The 27,310-nt window shown below is 38.0% G+C and overlaps 1 protein-coding gene across 1 annotated transcript; it reads left to right on the top strand.

The window, feature by feature from the left end:
* On the top strand, nt 1-27,310 carry LOC114655538 (phosphatidylinositol glycan anchor biosynthesis, class S). Its single transcript, XM_028806615.2, has 9 exons — nt 1-94; nt 6,314-6,405; nt 7,277-7,511; nt 12,104-12,246; nt 12,342-12,456; nt 13,276-13,421; nt 21,905-22,005; nt 25,036-25,246; nt 26,310-27,310. The coding sequence occupies exons 1-9, from the start codon at nt 58-60 to the stop codon at nt 26,583-26,585; spliced, it is 1,356 nt and encodes a 451-aa protein (XP_028662448.2). The 5' UTR covers nt 1-57; the 3' UTR covers nt 26,586-27,310.

Below are 27,310 nucleotides of genomic sequence, written 5' to 3'. Positions count from 1 at the left end.
CATAAGACCGTGGCCTAAAGATATAGATATGAAATGTAATACCGTACAGCTACTGTCATGGAGGATTCAGCTTTCAGAATGGAAACTGTTCAAGGTATTAAATGAGCTTCCATTATATTTGAGGTAATTTTATAATCAGTTACTAATATTTTTACCGACATTTTCATAAAGGAATTTTGAAACACGAATATGCAATCATTTGATCAGTTGAATTTTAATATCGGGTTATTCTGTAGTTCATTGTTGTTTCTCTGGAGAATAGTTCCACATTAGCAGCCACTCTGCATATCACTACTTAATTTTCAGCTTATATTGAGTATTGGCAAGTTAAATATTACACTGCCTTACCTCCTTGAAAGGGGTACCCTTGGGTGAGAAGAACTTCTTCCTAAATTGATAACTCTCAACCTGGTAGAGAAAACTCCTTAGGTCAGATGTGATAGTGCCTCAGTGACTGATCTCAACCAGTTTGCTTTGGTTATTACTTATTTCAAATTTTCTCAAAGTGCCAGATGATATGATCCAAGCTTCGTTGAATGCAATTATTCAGAGTTATTTTTTCAGACCTAAGAACAGGCTTCAGTTCCTAGAAATGAATAAACTCTCTGAATCCTTTAAGTTCCTCTCAAGGTTGGCTTGAATGATGGCATATCATCCATCTGCTCTGAAATGGGTGCTTTCGTTTATAAATTAACTGAACTAAAAGATTGAGAAGAAACAACCTTAGAATCCAAGTTACTCCATCAGATGCTAAGAAGAGTAGTATGCTACAATTTCTTGAGTCACAAACGATGCTCTTGTTCCCCTCCTCTTTTCCAACTTCAAGCCTCAGGTCATGATGGCTAACCATATTTTAACCAAGAAGGTCAATACTACTCTTCCCCTGTGTTGACTGTCTGGTGTTTTATGATCTTCTGCCCTGTGAGTCGACCCAAGAAAAAAACATCCTTTCCACCTTGACTATAGCACAAAGACTGCACAAGGCCCCAGACATAAGGAAGGCAGAAGATACTAGTATTCATTTTTTTCCTATCACACTTCAAGCTGGCTTTGGAGACAATCATCTTTCCATCCCACTGGTATTTGTCCTGTTTGACTGTTTTTACTGTTTCATTTGCTCTTCATGATTTCTTGATAATAGTGTTGTAGTGGTTGAGTTGTGGTTGCTAAATGTTCTGCAACACTATTTCTTTCTTTACTCCGGTTGCTATTGTTAACTGTTTATTGTGGTATACCAGGCTTGGAGGGTAGGGGAATTATTGGCAGGTATTTTCTGCAAAAAAGAAAATGAAAATGAACATTAAAAAATAAAAATTCAACCTCTTTTTCAATTTCATTTTCAAAGTCTGCTTGCAAGAATGCTGCAAAAATTAAAATAAAATAACACCGTGGAATAGCAGGCTGCTTGCTGCTTGTGCAGATCAACACATTTACAAAACAAAATGCACTAATGCTGAGGTGCGAAGGAATATTAAGGTGGCCTGGGATTACACCTTTTTTCGTAGGTTTCAGGGATTCAAGTGTTAAACTGAGTAGAATATAAGGACTTATGGTCAATGATTTTTTGCCATCTGCGTTGGTGATTACTGATATTGCACTGTGAACTTCCTGCTGGTGGATTTGTTGAGCTAAGATCTTATTAGCCTTTTGCAAAGCCTGTATTCTCCTAAAAAGTGCCTCATTTGGGTATTCTTGATCTGTTCTGGTAATTTCACTGGATTAACTCTGAGACCTTCTTGGTTTCTGATTTTATTGTTTGTGGGAGAGATATGAAATAATCCTGTCAAATGCCATCAGAGTTTCCCAGAATATTCCTGAGGATGCATTTGTCTCTAAAAAAAAGAATCTATTTTGCTTGGATATAAATTGCTGTACAGTTCTCGTCAGCTAATAACAGGGGCCTAAGATGATAGCTGCGAGATGAGTATGAGGGGCATAGTGATTTGAGCTCCATGATCAGAGGGGCATGATCAGAGATAACAACAGGCGTGGTACTTGGAAGATTTGATCATGGGGCAAGAAATTGTTATCTATAAAGAAATAATCAATTCTTGAGTAGCAATAATGTGGTGGTGAGAAGATGGAATATGCTATTAAGCATTGATTTAGAAATCTCCATGGATCTGATAAGTTATGATCAGTTAAAAACTGCGATTATTTTTGCAGTATTAGATAGATAATATATAATTATAATTAAGATGTTAAAGTAGCAGGGAAGGAAATACAATGTATAATTATGGCAAACGTCTCACGGCAGATATGCCAAATTGCTGGTGAAATCTTCTTTGCTTTGCCAGGACACAATGCGACTCACAATCGTATTTCCAAAAAGTGTTGGGATCAGTTTTTTTTAGCTCTTGTTCTGCTTCATCCGGAGAACTAAAACTGTAGAACTTGTCTTGAATATCTTCTTTCAATTTAGCAGGATATAAGAGGCTGTATCCGATTTCAGCTTTCCGTAAACGCTGTTTAATGCTGTAAAATGTGACATGTTTAGCATGTGTTGAAAGTGAAAAATTAGGGAAAATGCAAATTCGGTTATTTTTTAAGTATAATCTCTTGTTTCAGTTTAAGAAACGACATCATATTTAATTTATATTGAAATTCGTTGAAACGTACCATGAGGCTTCTAGGTTTTGAGGCCATTCAATGCACATATGCATAAAGCTGTTGTTATGAAGGCCTTTCCAATTATCTGAGAGAATAGTTCAGCGTTGAATTTCACTGGGTTTGGGCTTTCATGGTTTTCAGGGAGACTTTCAATTCTGATACTATGCTTCTATATCCATCTTTCAGAGCAGCTAGTCTGTCTCATATCACTTTGCATTCGGATTTTGGTAGCTGTTGCTTTTTCTCGATCAGCAGCGGAAGCCAATTGTTCAACCTATTTCAATACGAGTTGTGAACATTTGCTTAACGTGTTCAAGCTGAGGACCAAGTGCTCTAGGTTTATTTTCAAACTTACTTGCATTTTCCTCTATTTTTTCCCCAATTTTTTCTAGGATACCTTTAAAGGTTGTCTCAAGCGATTACTTAAACATTTCTCCAAGTCTTTAATATCCTGAAGTTGCTTCTCATTTTTACGTTTATGACCTTTATATCTTTCCTTATATTCCTTTGTAATCTTCTTTATATTACTCTTTATCACATTAATGTAAACCTCCCCACCAATTGCAGTAGTTATTGCTGTAGTAATTGCAGCGATCGTTACCCTTCAGCTCACACTGTTTTGTTTGGTTCTTTTTTCATGCTCTGTGGATGAAGTAGCAAGCTCAGTCAGAGTTGGTGCCCGCTGACTCACGGTAGGTAGTTGACAGCGTGGAAAGAAAGGCCATTTTCAGTTTCAATGAACTTTCTGGCATCAACGAGTTTCTCCTGGCCCGACTCACTTGTACTTTCAAACCCACTTTCGCTCTCGGTTGGAGGTGATGCTGCTGCATTAGGTCCCAGGAAGTCTGTGCTTTCGCCTATCTATTCTAGGTCAGCCTCTGAAAGGCCATACCTTAAACCTGAACTGTTTAAGCTTGGATGAAGCTTTCTTTCCGAGCCTTTGTTCTGCCACTCATGGTTATATATAATTGCGTATAGTGTAATTGAAGCCCCTCGGATTGAATAAATATGGGATATCTAAGGATGATAAAACAGAAAAGGTAAAATAACACCTCTGCTAATCGGAGTTCCGTCTTAGACAACATCTCCCGAAACGGACAACACCACTGTATCTGCAAACACAGTCAAAGTGAGAAGTATTCTATCGATCGAAGTAGCTCTACAGCCATTGAAGGACAAGAGAATTCTGGGGAAATCGAGGTGTAAAAACTTCACCCATTGACCTGCCCTATTTGCTTGTTGAGAACTTGAAAATGAAAATGCAAAGTGGAAATACCTTTTTCTTTTAATTTTTGAATGAAATTTGAAATGGGTTATTTTATTTTAATTTTAACTTTTGCAGCATTCTTGTGTGTACAACAACAACAACATTTATTTATATACGCACATTTTCATACAAAAAGTAGCTCAAAAGTGCTTTACATAATGAAGAAAAGAAAAATAAAAGACAAAATACAAATTAAAATAAGACAACATTAGTTAACATAGAAAGGAGTAAGGTCCGATGGCCAGGGTGGACAGAAAAAAACAAAAAAAACTCCAGAAAGCTGGAGAAAAAAAATAAAATCTGCAGGGGTTCCAGGCCACGAGACCACCCAGTCCCCTCTGGGCATTCTACCTAACATAAATGAAATAGTCCTCTTTGTAGTTAGGGTTTTCACAGACTCACTTGATGCTGATGGTCATACAGACTTCTGGCTTTTAATCCATCCATCATTGTTGGATCATCATGGTGCTTTGGGTAGATGGTGGTGGCGCATGCCACCACCAACAGGACACCGGAAAAGGAAACAGAAGAGAGAGTAGGGGTTAGTACAGATTTTGAGTGAATAGTTATTATAATGAATTGGATATACAGAGTATCAGGATTAAATTACAGTGAAGTTATGAGAAGGCCCATGTTAAAAATAATGTGTTTTCAGTAGTTCAGCAGTGTGTAGACTTTGAAAATGAAATCGCAAATGGGGTTATTTCATTTTAATTATATTTTTTGCAGCATTCTTGCATGCCAGACTTTGAAAATGAAGTTGCAAAAGAGAGATTGCATTTTCATTTTATAATTTTCATTTTCTTTTTTTGCAGAAAATACCTCCCATGGGGGATCGGTATTAAGGGATAGTTGTTGAGCTTTTGCTTGCGTGTTTCATTTTCCATCCCCTTTGACACTGGCTTTTCCTCCAATGTCCTTATCTTCCCTTTTTTGGCTTTTAGTTGATTTGATCTTTCCTTGCCTGTCCCTTCCACCCAATCCCCTAGAAACTAAATCTTACGCTAATAAATTAGTTTCTGTAATTTCCTAGTTGCTTCAGATTTTTTTTTTTTTTCTAATTTGAAGCGTGCTTGGATTTTATGCAAAGACAGAGTACGTAGTACCCTTAATATTGATGGTCTGCCCATTGCTTTCATGTGCTGTTCTACCCTAGGTATCCAGTACACGTGATCTTTTGGGGAATCAAATTTTGTGCATCTTCCTTTACCTTTTTCTTTTCCTACAGTTAAGATGGCTCCTCAAAACATGTTGCTATCTTTATTCTCCCCTATTTCACCCCACCCCTTTTTGTAATATTGTTTTTACAATCTGTTCTCAATCCCAACCCTTCTCTGTGTTGAATGTTTGTCTTTGTAAAATAAGCTAGAAACCAGTCTCTGTCTCACTAAAGAGGGATTCAGATTTGGAACTTTCTCCTACCTTGAGCTGGGATTTAGTTTTAAATGGAGTGAAAATTTCTTCTGAAAATGATAGTCACCCAATTTATTCAATGTAAAATTATTCAAAGAATTTACAAGACCCCCCACAAAGTGCTGTTTAATGGACTTATTTTTGTAACCATTTAAGACTCAGAAAACGGGTTTAGTTAATAGCAGTTTAAACCATGTTTAAGAACTCTGCTGTTATTTTACTTAATTATCTGTTATTTGTAAGTTTCTGGTAATTTTATATTTTTTTTATTCATTGATACATTTTTGTAATTGTAATTTTTTCTTTAACTTAGCACACTTTGAGTTACATATACATTTTTAACAGCAATGTGCTACAGTATATAAGTAAATGGTAATGGTGTTTAGCTCCTGACCCAATTTACAATTTATACTCCTTTAAAGTCCCCAGTTCCTTTTTTCCCATGTTCTGCTCCTGTCCTATCAATGCATCTTTGTGGTTCTTTATTTCCACCTGTAATTCACTTACTTTAGATATTACTGTTCTCTGTTCTCCTCAGCTTTTCCTACTTCTAGATTTTTTTCATTATACTCCTTTTTATTTATTAATAAGAAGTTAATTTACGTAAGCTCTATGTCAGCTAAGATCTTCCTGGCATCTTGTTAGGAAAATTAAAAAAAAAAAAGCAAAATACAGGCCTGGAGAAATTTATTTTATGATATAACTCATTTAGAACTTTAAGCTGATTGTATTAGTTTCTCTTTTCCATCCACTATGTCATCTCATGAAAAGGGAATCACAGTTTTTAAGAACCATTTGTTTTGTTTTACTCAGGATGTGGAGCGCATTATGGCATCGGCATCACACTTCTTTCTTTCTCTTTGCTTGCTTCTTCACAAATGGAGGTGAAGTTGTGAGTGGTTCGGGATCTTTCATGAAATTGTTTTTCTTTTTCTTCTTTAAAATCAAATTTTAAATCAATACAAGTTGTTTTAACAGAAAAAGTAAGAGACAAATGACATATATATATTTTCTCTTTGTCAGAAGCAGATGTGTCCCTGTCACAGTTAAATGAAAGTCCCTCAGGCTCCCTGGTCATCTATGTGATTCCTGAGACATCTGGGTTGCTTCCTGATGTATGTCCTTCTTTAACTTTACAAAGTTTTACATATTTTTTAAATCTTTCAATGAGAATTAAAAGTTGATTATTGTTATTATATTATAATTCTGTTGTGTATTACCCAATTCCTTGATATTAGTTTCTACATTACAGATGAAAACAGCAGGACAACTACATGGGAATGCTAGCTTTGACTGAATATTACATTAATGGTTTTCTCAATGGACCCACTTCTCTTGGTGTCTCATCAGGCTTTCTAATAGTTAGGGTGTCTTAATAGTCACACAAAATTACAGAAAAAGGGGAAATAATGAAGACTTAAAATGCTTTTGTCATCATTAAATTATGGATGCCTTTGAAATACTCCTCCAACTTACATGCAAACAATGCCTGATTCCAGTTGAAACAAAACCCATGAATGCCCACTAATTTGTTTTCAGTGATATTTGCATATTCAAGTCCAGTTCTCTGCTTTAGGTATAGAGTATAACGTATCAAATTAATTCTGAAATTTTCCAAATTTTAGGATTTTTATATCATATCAAGCTTTAGAGAGGAATGGTGATGATACCAGGTCTAGAGACCTAATTAAATTGCTAATGTAACTGGCACCAAACTTTCCTCATATTTGTCACATATTTTTCAAAACTAATGCTGTATCACTTTTTTTTATTATTATTATTCCAAGCACCTAATGTGTGCGCATATATGTATGTATCTCTGTATATGTTTCTGTTTATGTTTCAGATTTACTTATTTTTTTCTTTTATTTGTGTTAGGAACAGTTATATGTAATGTATTAGACTCATAAATTAAAGTGCTCTTAATAAGAATAAATTGAGCAAAATTAAAATGTTTTGCTCATTTTTTTTTTATTATATTACCAGGGTATTAATGTCTACATGGGAATTTACAGAACTGCCATTCTGAGAACCTCCTTACACAAAGAGGCAAAGATGGAAGAACTGCTCTCAGTAATTGGGCCCAAGATCCTGCGAATCATTCAGACTGTGACCTTCACCAATAATGACATTAAAGCTTCCATGTCAGACCGTGTTCCCACTGGAAAATTCACAAAAGAAAGCTTAGCTGACAGTATGCGGGCATTCAAGTCAAGTCCAGGCAAGTGTACCTTAAGCTAAATTACAATATCAGTCAGGTATTTTAGGTCATTAATTGAAACATTAATTTTTATACTGTATAAAATGGTAGGACATCCATCCATCCATCCGTCAATTTTCCAACCCGCTGAATCCGAACACAGGGTCACGGGGGTCTGCTGGAGCCAATCCCAGCCAACACAGGGCACAAGGCAGGAACCAATCCCAGGCAGGGTGCCAACCCACCGCAGGACATACACAAACACACCCACACACCAAGCACACACTGGGGCCAATTTAGAATCGCCAATCCACCTAACCTGCATGTCTTTGGACTGTGGGAGGAAACCTATGCAGACACGGGGAGAACATGCAAACTCCATGCAGGGAGGACCCGGGAAGCGAACCCAGGTCTCCTAACTGCAAGGCAGCAGCGCTACCCACTGCGCCACCGTGCCGCCCTATGGTAGGACATAACAATTCAAATCTACTGTTGTGGTAAGAAAAATGAATTGTATATAAATAATGTAATCAACTGGAACTTCTATGTGCCACTTGAGTGTATGTTGCATTTCACTTGGCACTGTTACAAGCAAATACTGTTACACACATTTACACTATGCTTATACTGTATTTGCTCCTGACCTAATCCTACTAAATATGAAAGACCTCCTTTACTCCTTATTCAAGTCCATTCTGAGCTAACATGATGGCTAAAATATTTACATTATTGTCTAGTTACTGGAATAATCCATATTGAGGGCTGTTAAAATATATGACTGTATCAAAAAATGAAACAAATAAGACCATGTAGTGAAAACAAAATGTCAGCTAATGACCTGTGTTATAATTTTATCTTACTTAACATGTCCATTCATGTACTGTGTACATTGGTATAACAGAGGAGAAATTTCAAAGACTTGGACTAATCAGTACAGTATTTTAAAAGCAGATACTATATATTTTTGAGTACTATTACTGGGAGGTATTCAAGTTATACCAGTTCATCTGTGAATGAAATTGCTTTCAAAAGTGAAGCATTTTTTTTTTTATAAATTAAAAAAATACCTAGCCTACTTGGTTGATGCACACTCAAATTATGATTATTTTTTCCTAACTGATGCCTACTTTTTGTCCTATTATATTGGGTGTTGTTATTTTGCATAGTCTGAGGAGGGAGAGTTATGCCAAGTGGCAGCATGGTGCTGAGGAGAACACATAAGAGTTTCATTTTACTTTGTAAAGAAACAACTGAAATAACTGCACTGCACTGCATTGCATTTTATAAAAGCATTGTTTTTTTTAAGATTTAATGCACCTGCGCATTGATACTAAGTTCATAGGTCTAATCAACACCATTATGCACTTACACCATGGCATATCGTGTTCACGCATGATATAAAAATGTTGCAAAAGTGAAAAAGACACAGAGTGTGATAGAGCCAAACCATGGTGAAACAGATGTAACCGCAAACTAGTTATCAAATTTTGTAGGACATGCTAAGTTGCTCTTGCTGATGATATGGTAATAACTGAGGGCAATGTTTTTGAGTGAATAAACTCAGTCACACCATTCAGTCCATACATACATGGAGATAATGTGTAAACTCAATGCAGACTTAGGCACTGAGAGGCAGGAATGACAGCTCTGCATTACCACTCTGCCTGTGCTAAAACATATGCACTTCTTCTTCTTCAAATTTCAGGTGCTCCCGTTAGGGGTTGTCACAGTGGATCATCTTATTCCATATCTTCCTGTCCTCTACATCTTGCTCTGTCACACCCATCACCTGCATGTCCTCTCTCACCACATCCATAAACCTTCGTTTAGGCCTTCCTCTTTTCCTCTTCCCTGGCAGCTCTATTTTTAACATCCTTTTCCCAATACACACAACATCTCTCCTCCGCACATGTCCCAACCAACACAATCTCACCTCTCTGACTTTGTCTCCCAACCATTCAACCTGAGTCGACCCTCTAATATACTCAGTTCTAATCCTGTCCATGCTCATCACACCCAATGCAAATCTTAGCGTCTTTAACTCTGCCACCTCCAGCTCTCCTGCTTTCTGGTCAATGCCACCGTCTCCAACCTGTATAACATAGCTGGTCTAACTACCGTCCTGTAGACCATCCCTTTCACACTTGCTGATACCCATCTGTCACAAATTTCTCCTGACACTCTTCTCCGCCCATTCCATTCTGCGTGCACTCACTTTTTCACCTCTCTTCCACAATCCCCATTACTCTGTACTGTTGATCCCAAGTATTTAAACTCATCCACCTTCACCAACTCTACTCCCTGCATCCTCACCACTCCACTGACCTCCCTCTCATTCACACACATGTATTCTGTCTTCTTCCTACTGACCTTCATTCCTCTCTTCTCTAGAGCATATCTCCACCTTTCCAGGGTTTCCTCAACCTGCTCCCTACTGTCGCTACAGATCACAATGTCATCAGCCAACATCATAGTCCAAGGGGATTCCTATCTAATCTCATCTGTCAACCTGTCCATCACCACTGCAAATAAGAAACGGCTCAGAGCCGATCCCTGATGTAATCCCACCTCCATGCTGAATGCATCCGTCACTCCTACTGCAGACCTCACCACTGTCACACTTCCCTCGTACATATCCTGTACAGCTGTTACATACTTTTCTGCCACTCCCAACTTCCTCATACAATACCACAACTCCTCACGGAGGCACCCTGTCATATGCTTTCCCTAGCTGTCTACAGAACAGAGACCGCAATTCACATCTGGCTAATAACATCAAATAATGTTAATAAGAGCTTTTGGAGATAACTTTTTGAAGGTGAGGAGTATATGAAGGAGGATGCTGCGCCTCTGGGTCTGAAAAGTTGCCACAGAGCAAGATGAACAATGAAGTGAAGCACAAAGCTCATATCCATTTAAAAAGGCTGAATCTCACAAGAATGGTTTACGTTTTGCCTAATTTCCTCCTTAACCTCCTTAGTGTTAATTTTTTCTCGAAAAAACATGGAAAAAGCGCTGCATTTTTTTTGGCTTGAAAAATTGCATGTTTATTAAATTTCAACATTTTACTGTAAAACATACAAAACACAAAGTATAAAGTCAGAACTGTAGAAGGTATAATAATGATACTAATAATAATAATAATGCAAATACTGTATTTACAGTCAAAATGTGTCATTTGTCTTGAAGCACGGTGAAATATACAATCCAGCATCACATTCAGGACAATAGTAGTGTGATTCCTTGCGGATTTTCTTTCCAGACTGATCAGATTTTGAAAAGCACACTGCACATATGTGATTGATGCAGGTGTCACTTTTGGATTCATCAGAATCACTTTTGTTTCAATATCCGTTTCAATTTCACTACCTGAAGACAGATTCACTTCATCATCACTGTCAAGATCGTGCAACACCTTGGCTGCTTAAAAATAGTTTCTTAAAAGAAACCATTATGAGGCTAGGAGAAGACATGTCTTCACCAGTGTGCTGGTAACACTTTTGTTTATGCAACACGCGCCTATATTGTTTCCTGGGTGATGCTTGGCACTAACACTGTTGGCACTTTTACAGCCCGAGTAATCCTTGGGTCTTACATGAGACGCATCTGTACAATTGCCTAAGTGACGCTTGGGACTAACACTTTTAGCACTGTTTTTACAGCCTGAGTGACGCTTTGGTCTAATGCTAAGGAGATTAAACTACATGGCTATGCTGTTTTACAATATATGTGCAATCTTATGACATAACACTTTTGTTATGAAAAATGGAAAATATGGTAAGTCTTGATGCCTTTATTTTGATGTTGGGACCCCGGTACCTTTTACATACTTTATAAAATGCTAAAGAAGGCTACGTATATTTTAAAATTTCTTATATAAAAAAAAAAAAAAAAAAGCTTCACTTTAGAACAAGGTTTCATGTGTCAAATAATATATGCTGTATCTTGATTATAAAGAAATAATTTGACATGAAAAATACAAAACATATCCTTTGAGCCAGTTTTCTGTGTTCTAATACTGTGCCTGGCTGTTGTGTATGTGGAATTTGCATGTTCTTCCAATGTCTGCACATATTTTCTTCCAAGTATTCCAATTTTCCTTCCATAACCCTGATGACATGCTATGTAGTATAACTGATGAATCTGAACTGGAACCAGCATGAGTGATTGTGTGTTGTTTAGGTCTATTTTGTGTCATGCAATCCTTTGTAGATCTTGCTCCGGCCACTCTAAATTAGCAATAAATGTATGTATAACAATTATCATCATTTAACTTTCTATATTTTTTTAACTCATTAAGAATTTGAGCACAAAAATACATTTGTTATACTTGTAATTAAACTGCCCTCGATGTGCTAAGCCCTTTATAAGACAAATGTTCTTTGAATGGTCAAGTAATCCTTAGCATTATTATCAAAATGACTACATTATTTTTGTTTCCGTGTATCCTAATAATTTATTTATTAACTTCATCAATAAAATATACACACTAGATAGCTTGGTATACTAGCAGTCTTTTTAGAAATTCTGTAGGCTTCCAAGCCAACACGAAAAAAACACTGCAGTACTGTTCTGATTTATTTCTTTGTGTTTGTTTTAACAATTTGTCATAGGTTATGAAATCACCTTTAGTCTGCTGAACCCTGATCCCAAGTCTCATGACCTGCATTGGGATATTGAGGAGGCCGTAGACAAATACATACAGCCTTTTTTGGACAAGCTTTCTGGTGTAGCCAACTTCTCTGTTGATTCTCAGGTATGTTTTCTTTAGGTACTATAAATTTTTAATTTCTACAGTTTGTCTTTTGGATTATATGTATTACAGTATCCATGTCTCAACTCTCTCTGAAGATCCTGTACTATGCTATCCTTGGTGTAACTCCACGCTATGACAAGACTATCTCAAGCTACACACTGAGCGCAGAAAGCCTACCCCATGTGATCAATCCTGTTGAAGCTAGACTGGGTAAGAAAGTCTACATCAGATTTTTAATTTATATTCTTAATTCAAGCAGAGTATAGGAAATGGTATGTTTTTTGTTTGTTATGGTGACAAGAAAATGTGGGGTGATGGATATGTGTCTCAGATAAAGACAGTTATATATCAGCATGTAATTAATATATTTAAAATTCTTCCTGATACACTGTGTGCTAGGAAATGTTAATTCTGGATTCCAACTATTGTTATCCAAGTGAGGATGTTATTTTATTGGCTTATAGTATTATCCACCCAAACATTACATTTTTTATATGGTACTTAGCCCATGTAGTTGGTTTTAATTTCATGTTTTTGTAGAGAAATTACATAGCAGAGTTTCTTATACAATGGGACTGGTGCTGGACAACAGCAACCATTAGGTCCCATTCTTTCAGAAACTTTCTGTTCTTTCTCCATGAAAACATGAGAATTAATTTTTTTTTCTGCCACAACTATAAACTACATGGGGTAAATAACATCTTAAAACAGTGACATTTTTAGGTGGAGTATTCCTTTAAGGCCTTTTATTAATACAGCCAGCACTGGAGGACAAATATTGTAGCAAAGCCCTTAATCATATACATATTTTTTTTTTGTTTCTTTGTGCGTTGCAGTCTCAAGGCATTTGTATGCTGGGAAATGTAGTCCTCACCATTATTAAATGCATTTATACTTAATGTGATTGTAAAAAGCTTAAATCATTATAAAAATTAAATTGAAAGTTTCAATTAGTAAATTAGTTTACTGCTTTTAAGTAATGTTTGCGTTAGAAATGCTATCTATGATTATTACCAATTTCTCCGTTAGGTTCAAATGCAGCATCCTCCAATCCTGTGCTTAATTTTCTGCTCTACGTTCCTGATTATCCTCACTGCCCACTCTACATCAAAGATCAAAATGGAGCAACAGTGCAGAGTAATGCTTTCCATAGCCCACGCTGGGGTGGTATCATGGTAATTATGACATTAGTGCCTCATGTTTAAAATGCGGTATCTGTAGACGATAATCGAGACTGTGAAAGCAGGATGACTTTGAAAAGAAAAGTTTCCTTGCAGCTCAGTAGCTAAACAGTTTAGTTTCAATGTATTCTTGTATAACATCCTTTATAGAACAAACAGGCTTAGAGCACCACATAAACTTTCATATTTTAAGAGGTTTTCAATATAGTAAAATAACTATGTGATGCTCCTAAGATACAGCAACAGTGTGATGCACTCTCTCCTGATGGTAAAATGTATGAATAAGTCTTTTTGATTGCTGTAGTGGTTCCATAATGTATGTAGCCACCTAGTAATCAAAGCCGAGTGCTTGTCATAACATGTTCTCCTATTGACTTTCAAGTGTTATTTTCTGCCGACTCATCCGCGACTGGTTCCTGCCTTGCTTCTGATGCTGCTAAGATAGGCTGCAGCCCTCAAAAATTCAGTGTTAAGATAAGTTAGTTAGGAAGTAGGCAGTTCAGTTTTATTTCCCCTCATAATAATAATGGCGTTAATGGTTTTCCTAAAATTATATTAGGCTAATTAGAACTTTTTAAAAATCATGATTCATGCTTCTCTACACAAGTGCTCTTAAATTAATTACATTGGAAGCATACAAAGCTAAAGAAATTACAACAGCAATTAATTAAAGTGTAGGTTTACAGTGGGTAAAATGTAAACCTGTAGGACAGTTTTGATGATTTAATGAAGCCTTATTTTTCTGTTGATGCTTAGACAGGTCATACTTTTTCTGTCTCATTAGATGCAGGTGGTAAGGACTTTCTCAGTTTCTTTGAAAAAACAAAATGATGATGTGATGTGTTAAACATTGCGAGTAAATGCCTATTGATCTCAAAATGTCCTGGTATCTCTGTTATTAACATAAGGTTCTTGTTTCATTATGAACTGCTAACTGTTCATTATACTTGACTCGTCTCCTTCTTGATTTTTAGTTTAAGCTTTTGTGCTCATGTGTCTTATGCAAATGTGTCAGTGATATGGAGTTTAGAAATTGACTCCAAACTCTATTGATTGCCCTATGCCATTAGTTAATATATGTCCGTGTGTAGCCATGCTCAGCAAAGTATCTTTGTCAAGGGGGTAATTGAGAAAGATTCCGTAAGTTCTTCAGTGGGTGCTTGAAACATGGTGATAGCTGCCATTATCATCCCGCAGCCTGCCTTTGAAGATGTATTGCTGTTTCCTTTTGGAGAAGAGAGAAGAACAGGCTGTGGGTCACCTGGTGCTCTTAAACCCCTCACCAATGCTTTTCTCTGTGTTCCTGTCAGGCCTTAGTGGCTGCAGGTTTTCACTTCAACAGTTTCGTAATTAAATGCCATTAATTCACTGCTAAAGAAATTTGTTTTGAGATTCATTTTAGTCAGCTAATTTGTTACAATTCAGAACCCTTAATTTCTTATTTTAGTTTTAACAGCTATGTTTTGGTTTCCCATTTTCTGAACCAGCCACCAGTTAATATTGAGATACTATTGACAAAGGTATCACTAGCTCTTCAGATACCTTTTACAACACGAAGTATCTGTGTTAATAAAATGTTTAGAAATAATTGAGAGAGGCAAGGGAAGAACCAAGAAGAAAACACCTGTTCTGGTCCACAAAACGTTATAGATAATTTTTTCATAAAAGGAAAATCTATAAGGGCGGCACGGTTGCGCAGTGGGTAGCGCTGCTGCCTCGCAGATGGGAGACCTGGGGACCTGGGTTCGCTTCCCGGGTCCTCCCTGCGTGGAGTTTGCATGTTCTCCCTGTGTCTGCGTGGGTTTCCTCCGGGCGCTCTGGTTTCCTCCCACAGTCCAAAGACATGCAGGTTAGGTGGATTGGCGATTCCAAATTGGCCCTAGTGTGTGCTTGGTGTGTTTGTGGGTTGGCACCCTGCCCGGGATTGGTTCCTGCCTTGTGCCCTGTGTTGGCTGGGATTGGCTCCAGCAGACCCCCGTGACCCTGTGTTCGGATTCAGCGGGTTGGAAAATGGATGGATGGATGGAAAAATCTATAATGTAATGCAGATTTTTAATTTTTTTTTTTTTAAATGAAAGCACTAACAAGTCATATACACTCTATAACTTAACAAAAATTTGTGGACTTCTGACCAATCACCCTAAGCATTAATATGAAGTTACCTCCAAGTGTGTCTGTTGGAATTTGTGCCCAATTAGCTAATAAAGCTCTTGAGAGGTCATGCACTGATGTTGAACACTTGGCTCACAACCAGCATTCCAATGGTTTTCATTAGGGTTGAGGTTAGGGCTCTAGTTAGGCCACTTAAGTTCCTCCACACCAGACTTGTCAAACCTTGACATTATGGACCTGGCTTAATGCATGGGGGCATGGTCATGTTGGAACCGATAAGGGCCTTCCTCACACTGTTGCCCTAAGGTTGGAAGCACACAGTGGTCTAAAATATTGTTGGTGTGCTGCAGCATTAACAGGCTTCGCTGGAACCAAGCTGCCTAGCCTAAACCCTGAAAAACAACTGCAGAATATTATCCCTTGTTCACCAAATTTTACAGTAAGCACTGTGCAGTCTGGAATATAGTGCTCTCCTGGCATCTACCAAACCCAGACTCCTCCATTATACTGCCAGTTCCATCACTCCAGAGAACCATTTGCTATGGTCCAGAGTCTGATGGCAGCTTACTTTACACCACTCCAGCCAACACATGACATTACGCATAGTGATCTTAGGCTTGTGTGCAGCTGTTCAGTCGTGGAAGCTCATTTCATGAAGCTCCTCACATGCAGTTCTGTGACAGATGTTGCCTCCAGAGGAAGTTTGGAAGTCTGTTGTGAGTGATGCAACAGAGGATAGGCAATTTGTAGTGCTGTGCTCTTCATTATTCACCAGTCCTGCTCTGTGAGATTGCGGGGTCTCCCACTTCATGGCTGAGCTGTTGTTGCTTTTGCATACTTTCGCTTTGCAATATTAGCACTTACCATTGACCAAGGCAGATCTAGCAGACCAGAAATTTCATGTACTGGTTTGTGGCAAACGTGGCATCCTATGTGTTTCAATACAACTCTACATTCTAATGTCAGTGTTAGTTAATGGGGATTGCATTATTTTTGTAGTTGATTTTATGCATTTGTTAACAATGGGCATGTCTGCAACAACTGAACTCAGTGATTTGAAAGGGTATCCGTATACATTTGATCATTATATATAATTTAATATCAAGTGTCATTATTAGCAAAGACGAACTCCTAATTAAAACTGGCTGAAATGAAAACCTGTAGCCACTGTGGCCATCAAGGACTGTAACTGAGGGTTCTGTCCTATTATATAGATTATAAGAATTTTGACAAATAAGGGAATACCATTCTATTCATCAGGCTTGTTTGGCTGGTTAATAACTAAGTTGTCCCAATATTTCATCTAGACACTTCTAAAACGTTGTTAGGGTTTCCTTTTTAGCAGCACGCATTGGTAATTTGTTCAGCTTCCTAAGACTTTTTGTTTGAAGACATTTTTTGCTCCAGTCTTAAATGGACTTGCCATTAATTTCTACTGGTATCTGCTAGTAGCGATTGAGCACTCCTGCTACAACAACAACTACGTAACTGAAAGAGTGCGCTCATGAATCTCTTTTATTGGTGCTATTGAAAATGTCCATGAACTGGATTGTTTGATACCTTTTATATCTTATGTGTTTAAAAATACATTTATTTATGTTTAGCTTCACCATATAAACGTACAAGTATGAATTCTGTTTGTAGGATGTGTTTATCTTTTAAATAAATTGACAGAGACCAAACATTACTAGCCAAGTTGGTTTGTAAAATATACAGGAAGGTGCTTTTATTATTAAATGTGTTCAATTCAGTATTGAATGTAATTGTTACAATTGTGTATGAAAATAGAAAACCTATAGAAAACCTATTTAAATCATAAATACTAATAAATATTTGAGATATTTTTCTTGCTTCTTATAGAGCAAGCCGTACAATCAAGTTATAAAATGTATTACTTATTTTCATAGAAATTTATACCCATGGGTGACACAGTGGCATAGTGGTAACACTGCTGCCTCGCGACAAGGATATCAGGGTTCATGTCCTGGGTGCTTCCTGCACCCGTATGAATCCATGTGGGTTTCCTCTGAGCGCTTGCCTTTCCTCCCATGGTACAAAGACATGCAGGTTAGGTGAATTGGCATCGCTAAACTGGTCTCTGTTTGTCTGTGTGTTTTCACCCTGCTGTGGACTGGCGCCCTGTGCCGGGGTTGTGCCCAATGCTTGTTGGGATGAGCTGCAGCTTCCCAGTGACCTTACTTGGGATTGGTGGGTTTGAGGTTGGATGGCTGGATGTATACACATTATTTACATAATATCCATTAATATTTTGTTATTTTTTTTTCTCCACACACCTTACATTGAAACAGGCTTGAAGTTTTCTAGTTCTTGTTTTATATGTTTTTATTGGTATCTTGTCTTTTAGATACTTTTGTGTAAATTTGCTCTGAATAAAATCATAGAATCCTTAAACATGCATGTGGTTTAAACTTATACTACATTTTGGCAGTGATATTGTAAAATAATTGAACTTGTCAATGGATTTGACAGATTGATTTGTTTCTATGGACACAGCCTTAGGATTTGCATAAGGCTGATAAAACGTAACAAATATAGCATACTATGTATTGTTATAGCTGTAGTCTTCTCCATGCTCAAGGCAATTTGTGCATCTGCCGTGTATGTTACATAAAGCTTGAAGTGGTTTAAGTACTTTCAGACATTATGGCAGATTGTCACACTGTGGCTTATGTGCTAACATACCACGGATTACTCATAGCCTGATTCATTATGAATGCATTATTGGAAACGGCCTTGGTGCATTTGGAGAGACTGATGCTCCCTTAGTTACAGTAAGACGCATCAAGATCTTTCATGTTCGTTATGACAGCATGAGCGCCTTAATTTAGCACATAATGAATTTTTCATTAAAGAGTCAGAAAATCCTAAGGTTGTGTTGTTAAATGTGCTTTCTAGTTTGCCCATCTGTAGTCAACAGCATACAGATCCTTGGCTTTCAATGAGATAATGACATTTCCAGGATATAAGGATGAAACGTCAGCCAAAAACAGCAGTGTGGTAAAATCAGTTTATAAAATTGTATAGTCTTTTTGTTTTCTGAATGGCAGTTTGTTGTGAAAAACGTTCAGTGCATCAAGTCATGGTCTGGATAAAATGTCAAATATAAAGTGTAAGTCATCAAGGTTAGAATGAGAAATCAATTTTCCAAAAGGCATTAATTAATGTATTCATTTATTATTTTAACTTGCTGGTTTAAGTATTAGGCTTACAGGGCGGTGAGCCTTTTTTGGCAACGTCAGACACAAAGCAGGAAGCAGTGCTGGATGGAATGCCAGTCTTTTTCACAGGGCACACTCACTCGTAAGAGTTGTGAGGGAGGGGAGGAAGAACTGGAGTGCTTGGAGACAACCCTTGCTGACTTGACGGGAACACGTAAAATTCATGGGGGGGGGGGCCTGTATTTGGGCTTGCATTGAGGGCTTTATAGCTAAACAACAACAATTGTACCCACTGTACCAGTCTGCCACCCTCCAAAATGCATGCATTCTTTAAAAGTGATGAATGTATTTTTCACATTTGACCTGCAAAGTAGATGCTTCCTCTCCATTGTTAACCCTGTTTGCATTCAAAGGCTGATCTTTTGTTCTCTTTTGGGTGTAAGCTAATGTTAGGTGAACAGTATTTACAACAATGTTGCCTCTCTGCAGTTACGTCCGTTAGATGAGGTGTCTCTTGTTCACTCAGTCAATGCGTTTTGCTGGCCTTCATGCCTCTAGTTTGAAAGCCATTTTTGCTTTTCTCCAATTACAAGAATGTTCTGATTTGTAAAGATTTTCTCCACATACATAGAATGAACATCTAATCCAAGGGACAGAAGTGTTTTTTTGTGAAGAGTTAAATATTGGCGTGGCAAGAATTTCTCCAAGCACTATTGGCTACTACTGAACAACATTAATGCAGGCTAATGTCAAAACTAATTCTTCTTTTATTGAGCCTGTTTAATCTCAACGTGTTAAGGACTGTACAATTATCTGGTAGTTGAATCATGGCAACTGGTCTTCGTTCTTGTTAGGGAGATACCTTTCACTGCTCATCCAAGCAGCTTCTTCAGTCTGAGGAATGTTGTTAGAGACCACAAATTTATCCTCCAGGTTAGTTTCACTTCACACCTGCCCTGAATAGGGTGGTACTATAGCAGTGGGCTCAAGGCAGTAACCAGTCCTGGACCAAGTGCTAATCCTTCACAGGACATATGCTGACACTCACTTCTACATTTTAGAGCAAGCATTTATCCCTAAACATATTGGGGAATGGAGGAGAACTGGTGAATAACCAAGGTGGGTATGATGGAAACGTATATACCCTCCACTCTAATAGTGACTGGGCAGGGATTTGGACCCAGTTTTCTGGAGTTGTGAGTCACAGATGTGCAGTAAATTAGAACATTTCAGATTAGTAACACACATTATATTATTATACTAGCCATCCCCCGCGGCTCCGCTCACATTGTAGTGAAACAGGACAGTGAGGAGGGCCCCGTCCAGCTCTCTAAACCTGACGTCACTCTTCCCCCTTCCCTCGGCCCGCAGCCTCTGTCTCGGATTAGCGCGAATATATCGCTCTTACAAGCGAACTGTGATTCTTAGCGCGATGAGAAAAGTTGCAAAATCAACCGTAATGTTCAAGCAAATTACAGAAAAAAAAAAAGATCTAAATTCGTTAAGTATTTCTCTCGTTCGCTAACTAAGCGGAGGTTAAGGTTACACCCAGAGGCAGACGTGTGAGTGAGGAGGGCCCCGCAGCCCAATAAGTCTCTCTCAGATTTGCGCTATTAAAGTGGTACCGCAAGCTAACTATGATACATAGCGCAATGAGAAAGTAGCAAAATCAACGGAATGTTCAAGCAAATTATAGAAAAAAACCTGATCTAAATCTGTTAAGTAGTTCTGTCATGAAACGCGGACAGACATACAAACGGGTCTAAAAAAACTATAAGAAATTTCACGCTTGGACCACGAAATTTTTAAAACCGTTTCATAGCAAGCACCTATGGGCCAAGGGTAACCTACATTCCAAATTTTAAGTCCCAAGTCCTCATGGTTTGGGAGATTTCGTGATGAGTGAGTCGGTGGTATTTGGCTTTTATATATATATAGATTACTAGGGGGCTTTGCCCCCTGCTCACTTCGCTCATCAACCCCCTGGCCATCGTTACACACTAGCCTCTTTGCGGTTCTGCCGCTCGCGTATGGGGATGTGAATGTACAATTTAAACAGACTTTAATTTTCATATGAAGTGTTACATTTGCATCCACGTGACGTATAACTGCCCGTGACTGCATTTCATTTCCTTCTCACTGTTAAATAAAACAACTTTTTTGAATGTTTGTCTCTATTTGTTAATTGTCTTTGCAAAAGCTATTCTAATGGGAAACTAAACGATTTAATACGAATGGCATATCAAGATCTCCTTTGGTATCTAATGTTATCCCCTGAAGATGTACTACATTACCTTTCTTGGATACGTCCTTCTTTCTACAGTAATTTGTGTGCTGGAAGACCAGACGTTGTTAACGGTTGTAGATATTCTTCGAGATATTGTAAGTTGTTGTTTTCACCACGAACTGTTTCAGCATAGTCTATTGATACGCATTTAACCAATCTGCCGTGTAACCGATCCACATTTTTGCCGTAAATTTGTTTGACTTCCTCGTTTCTCTGTGCTGGGATTGCCTGTGTACTCATTTTTTCTGTTGATAACCCATCGTGATGAAATTCTTCAAAAAGATTTGGACATAATACGTCTTCTTTAATTGGGAACTTTAAGTGAGGAAAACGTTAAAATTTATAAGAGCTGAGAGCGCGAGAAGTGTGTCTGACAAAAGCATTCAGAAGACTGAGAGGTGAGAGCACCGTGAGTGAGGTTGAAAAATGGTTGAGAGGAGGGCGTGACTTTTATAAATATCGTGACGATATTGTCATCTCGCTGGACTTGAAATTTTTTTTTCAAAAAAGTCACGTCTCGTCTCCTAAAAAGTCTTGTCGCTTCGAAAGATTTTTTTATATAATAGAGAGATACAATAATAATATATATATATATATATATATAATAATATTATATATGTTATTATTATTCTTAATATCATTCATTGAATGATCGTGCGAGTGTTTGGTTATCATGATACCCATGCCCAGAAGCCATGTACTACGAGGTAAGGTTGACACCTTTAGATTTGAGCAAGGCAAAAAATTTGAATAGTGTGGATTGTGCAACTAATTGCCGAAAACTTGTTAGTTTCAACAGTGCCTCATTTGTGCTGACATTGCTTTTTGCCCTGTATAAATGTATCTCATCCTTCCCATTGCCTCTTTAGCCTGAAGTTTATTTGCTTTCTTTTTGCCAGGTTTATAATGTGAATGAAAAGTATTCGGACAACAATCGCTTTCCTGTCCAGGTCAATATTGATACAGTGCGTGTGATGGAAGTGTTCCTCGCTCAGCTACGGTACGTAAGGATAATGTGGATTAGTAATCATCTCTCCTGGATGGAACTTGTAATCCGCTTACTTTTTGTAATATTCCTTTTACACAACACTTAAACCTGGAATTTGTTAGCTTAGCAAGCAGTTACCATTTTAATTCAAAGAACATTTTATGCATTTAACCTGTGGTAATACTGCTAGCGTTTGGTGGATTGGATTATAAAAAGTAGCTGGAAATATGGTAGCTTTTACATTCACAAAATGACTGACGTATGCAAAAAATGTACTGTATAATCCTTACAGCAGCGTCACCTAATTAACCAGGAGTGTTATTAAATATGTTTCTAGTGAATAAAATAGTAGAAAGGAAGGCCAGAAGTCACAGGGATACCTTTTTCTTTCTTTTTCTTTTTTAAAGATAAACCAGCACACATCTGCCAACTGCCTAATCATTATGTGAGCATTAAAGGCAGTTTCAAATGAAGTCCTTATTCTAAAGGCACTTACATTCTAGCTTTAAAATCCTTACATTTTGAGTTTCTTAGGAACTATGACTTTCAAAAATTGCACTTATTACTCATCTCCCGTGCACAAGAGGCTACAGGCTAACCTAGGCCTCTAGGTTGTGGACTTTACTATGTTGTTGTGCCACACGTAAAATGAATGATGCGCGTTCATTTTGCTGGTTATTGTGCGATGAAATACAACTTTGGACTAAGATCCACAAAATAACCAAAGAACATGTGTGGTTTTAAAGTCCAGGGTACCTTTTAATGGGACTATATCGCATAAGTACTAGGGAAATATTGAAGTCACAGATAGTGAAAGATGGGGTTAAAGCTGACCTGTTCAACCATCAGCTACGGGGTCTAACCAGGCCTGTCAGGAAATTTAACTGGCACACCGGGGGGCTGAGAAAATTGGGAACGTTTTGGTTGAAGATATAGCATGTTTCTGGTTAATAGAAGATACAGGGAATTACAATGGATTCAGAAGGTAGGCAGACTCCTTCACATTTATGACATTTTTCTTACGTTGTAGCCTTATACTAAAATGATTTTTTCCCTCACACCAAGCAACACTTAGTAGCCAAGAATGACAAAGCCAAAACAACACTTTAGAAATTTTTTGCAAATGCATTCAAAATAAAAAACTAAAACCTCATATTGGCACAAGTAATGAGACACTCTGTGAAGCCCCTTTGGCAGTGATTACAGCCCAGAGTCTGCTTGGGCTTGACAAGCTTTGCACATCTGAATTTTGGGATTTTCTTCCATTCTTTTCAGCAGCTCCTCACAAGCTTTGTCAGGTTGAAGGGAGACCATCGCTGGACAGCTGTCTTCAGGTCTCTCCAGTGGTGTTCATTTGGGTTCAAGTCATCAAGAACATTCACACAATTGTCCCTAAGCCTCTTCTGTGTTGTCTCTGCTTTGTGCTTAGGGTTTTTAGACCTTTTCGCCCAGACCACTCTCGAGTAGGGGTACATTAAGGAAACATTTGGCTTAAAATTTGATTCTGATAGGGTTTGCACTTTGCAATTTCATTATGTCATGAAAAATTAGGAAGACTTCTCTCATAACAATGAGGGGACCACTGTTATGTTTCACAAGGTATGACACGTTTCATTAAAAACAATTAAAAATGTTTTAAGTTAAAGTTACATACGGCTCTAAACTGTGGTGTTAAGTATGTTGGGAGAATAATCCACGTACACCACCAGTATATCCTTTTGAGCACAATTGGCACAGCCAAGGAGATCTCATAGGTTCATGTTTGGCCCAGCTTTGGTTCAGGCTGCCTTTGGTTAGGTTTGGCCATGGGTAAAGGAAGGGACCACCAGAACTGTACACTTTGCATTGAGAAGATGTCCAGTTAAGATTGGGATTTGCAGACGCAAAGGTGAAGCTCACAGTTCAAATGGTCAATGGTAAAATGCCCAGACCTGTAAATGATTTATTTCATTTTTTGTATTGTGTTTTCTTTGTACCATTTCTTCATACTGTTGTTCTTCATTGTATCGTTTCTTCACTATTTCTCAATTAGAGATCTGAAAATCTAAAGTTCACCTAATGAGAAGGATTTAGGAATCGTAGTGGACTCATCACTATCAATTGTCAGACAGTGTTCAGAAGCCATTAAGGCAGCTAGCAGAATGTCAGGTTATATAGCGCCCTGATGTGTGGAGTATAAGTCCAAGGAGGTTCTGCTCAAGCTTTATAACACACTGGTGAGGCCTCATCTGGAGTACTGTGTGCAGTTTTGGTGTCCAGGCTACAAAAAGGTCCAGAGAAGAGCAACTAGGCTCATTCTAGGGCTACAGGGGATGAATTATGAAGAAAGATTAAAAGAGCTGAGCCTATACAGTTTAAGCAAAAGAAGATTAAGAGGTGACTCGACTGAAGTGTTTAAAATTATGAAGGGAATTAGTACAGTGGATCAAGACTGTTATTTTAGGATGAGTACAGCAAGAACACAGTTTGAAACTTGTTAAGGGCAACTTTCACACAAACATTAGGAAGTTTTCCTTCACAACTAGAACTATAGACACTTGGAATAAGCTACCAAATAGTGTGGTAGATAATAGGACTTTAGGGACTTTCAAAACTTGATATGGTGTTTCTTTAGAAGAATTGAGTGGATAGGACTGGCGAGCTTTGTTGGGCTGAATGGCCTTCTACTGTTTTTCATAAATACTGTCCTTAAATTAAAACTAACACCTGGGAGTTCATGTCAGAACTTTACTAGCTGGAGATTATTGCCCCCATCAAAGGCCATGCACTTTAATTTTGATCTAAAAAATCCAAAGTCCATCCCCACATACCCATACATGGCTTTTATGGATCTTCACAAAATGCAGATATGGTAAGGTACACTTATTTTAAAAGTCAGGAAGTGACATCTAATTAAGAGAAGTTAAATGTATGAGATATGAAATTCCCATCTGATATCTTGTGGCATGTTTCTTGTTACTCAGTAGCAGTCAGGAAAATCCTGAGAAGGCCTGCCCAAATATGACTTTACGAGATGTTGCCATTCTGTTGGTTCTTCTGCAGGCTGCTCTTGGGTGTACAACTCGCCTACGTCCCAGATGACTTCCTCATGGAGAGTCCTGCAAATCAGGGCCTGACTGACTGGGAGCTCGACCGATTTCTGTGGTTACGCACTTTAGAAAATATTGCAACAGCAACGACGACACAAACCTCTCTGGCCCAGCTTCTTGATGAGATTGGAAACATTGTCATCCATGATAAAATCGCATCACAGGTAAATCATAAACTGGGGTGGGAGACGTTTTTCTCAGAGGGTGGTGCCTGAATTGCATTTCCCCCATTATTATTTGCCATCTTTGAAGCAGATGAGTTTGCCTTGGGTTTCTTTTGATCACAGTGTGTCAGTTCTGTTTTTGAATTGCTTACATGGTAGAATGCAGTTATAAACAACAGTCCCTGTAAGGAGGGCACAGATTATGAAGGCAGACTTATTTCGAGTTTTAAAAAGACAGGTGTATTGTATTCACATAAATGGCACATTGGCCATATTCCAAAACAGCAACCTGAACTTTTATAGCAATATTCCGTATGTAGTATTATGTCCCCATATCTGAATTTCCCATTGGATGGGTGTTATAAAAAGTAAATCGAGTTCTCCAAGGTAATGATGAAACCCGGAGAAGCAATTAATTAATGTGATATTCAATCATCGTGCCCTACTACAACAACCTGGCCAAGACGTGTCGCAAAGCTGCTTACATTTCCTATTCTTGTTAACTTTTTGTGTTCTTTGACAAACTTGTCATGTGACATTTACCTAATGTTCTTTATCTTCCACACCTTTATGATCTCAGCAGCAGCCCACACCCTTCAGAGCAGCACTCATCTATGTACTCTACTGCTAGTTTGAAATAAACACGTCAGTCTTGTGTCTCAGCATTGCCCTCCCGTACCCTTCAGACATACTGTACATTTATAACATGCATGCTCCTTGTGACACCTTCCAAAGGTATGAGTGAGAAAATAAATCGACTAAACAATATTTGGAGAATGCAGTTTCATTACATTTTGTCAGTAACTACCGATTTCGTTTGGATACAGCTCGGTTTATCTGCATGCTAAATTAAGCATCATCCGCACACATTCAGCTGTCTACTTGGTGAGCGGCCATGCTTTTCACTTCAACTCGACCAGCAGCCCAAGTAGTTCTATTAATGTGGAAGCGGTGGTCCATTTGGTGGCTGCCAGTTTAAGACTGGATGGTAGTTCTTACTAGTTGATATCTGCTGCTTTAACTCACTGTAAACTGCTTCTTTATTTGCTTTTGTAAACTACAGGTCTATAATGCTGTGATCGCCATACAGGCTGCCATTGCTGAGCTGGAGGCTGGCAACCTTGGCTTTGCCTTTCAGTCAAGCAAGGAAGCGATTCTGGCCTCCGAGAAAGCATTCTTTGACCCGTCACTTCTACACCTCCTGTACTTTCCAGATGACCAAAAATTTGCCATCTATATACCTTTGTTCTTACCAATGTCGGTGCCCATCTTGCTATCCCTCCTGAAGATTGCTAAAGAATTCAGAGAGAGAAGGAACATGGCAAAGAAAAAAGACTAAGTATTGATGGATTCATCACTTGTGACTGAAAATACAGTACTTCCTGAAGGAAACAATTATATATGGAAAGATTTCTGCAGTGGTTTATGGTCATGTCAGTTCCAGTAACATCTGGAGTTGTTATCAATGTTCAAAGATTTTGCAGATGTTGCACTGGCTGAGGAATTTGAGTCTGATATGTTGCTAAAATGAAGACTATCACTTTGACATTGCAAAGATGTAAAGTTTATTTATTTAAATGTGGAATACAATAAACAATTAAATTTTCACTGATGACAATGAAGATGGTTTCCTTGTACCTTCAAAATGTTAATCTCCTTGCAAGTACCTTCAAATGATCAAATATAAAAACAAGAAGGAACGAAATATTGGGGTGGACTTCAAACATTTTCTAAAGTCATTCTGGACTTTGAATTAAGTGTTTAGCATCAGGTAAAAGGAACCAGGAGTTAAAAGTATTAAGTCGAATACATTGGGCAATTTCACTCAATTAAAAGTGTAATCAACTTACCTGGGGGCCAGGGAAGAAGAGAGGATAGCACTGGTTATACATGGTGACCCTGGCAGGGGGCCTGATGGCACCACACTAGACTACATGGGAAGGAATGTTTGCGCTCTCACTGCTGCCCAGCACAGTCAGCTTTATGGGAAATGTGGTGCCAATAAAAAAAAAAATGTAAATGTGGAAGCACTGTAATGTTTTAAATAAAAATCAACTACTTTAA

The sequence above is a fragment of the Erpetoichthys calabaricus genome, chromosome 8 (assembly GCF_900747795.2).
Source record: "Erpetoichthys calabaricus chromosome 8, fErpCal1.3, whole genome shotgun sequence".
Taxonomy (NCBI): domain Eukaryota; kingdom Metazoa; phylum Chordata; class Cladistia; order Polypteriformes; family Polypteridae; genus Erpetoichthys; species Erpetoichthys calabaricus.
This window is presented reverse-complemented; position numbering and strand designations above follow the sequence as displayed.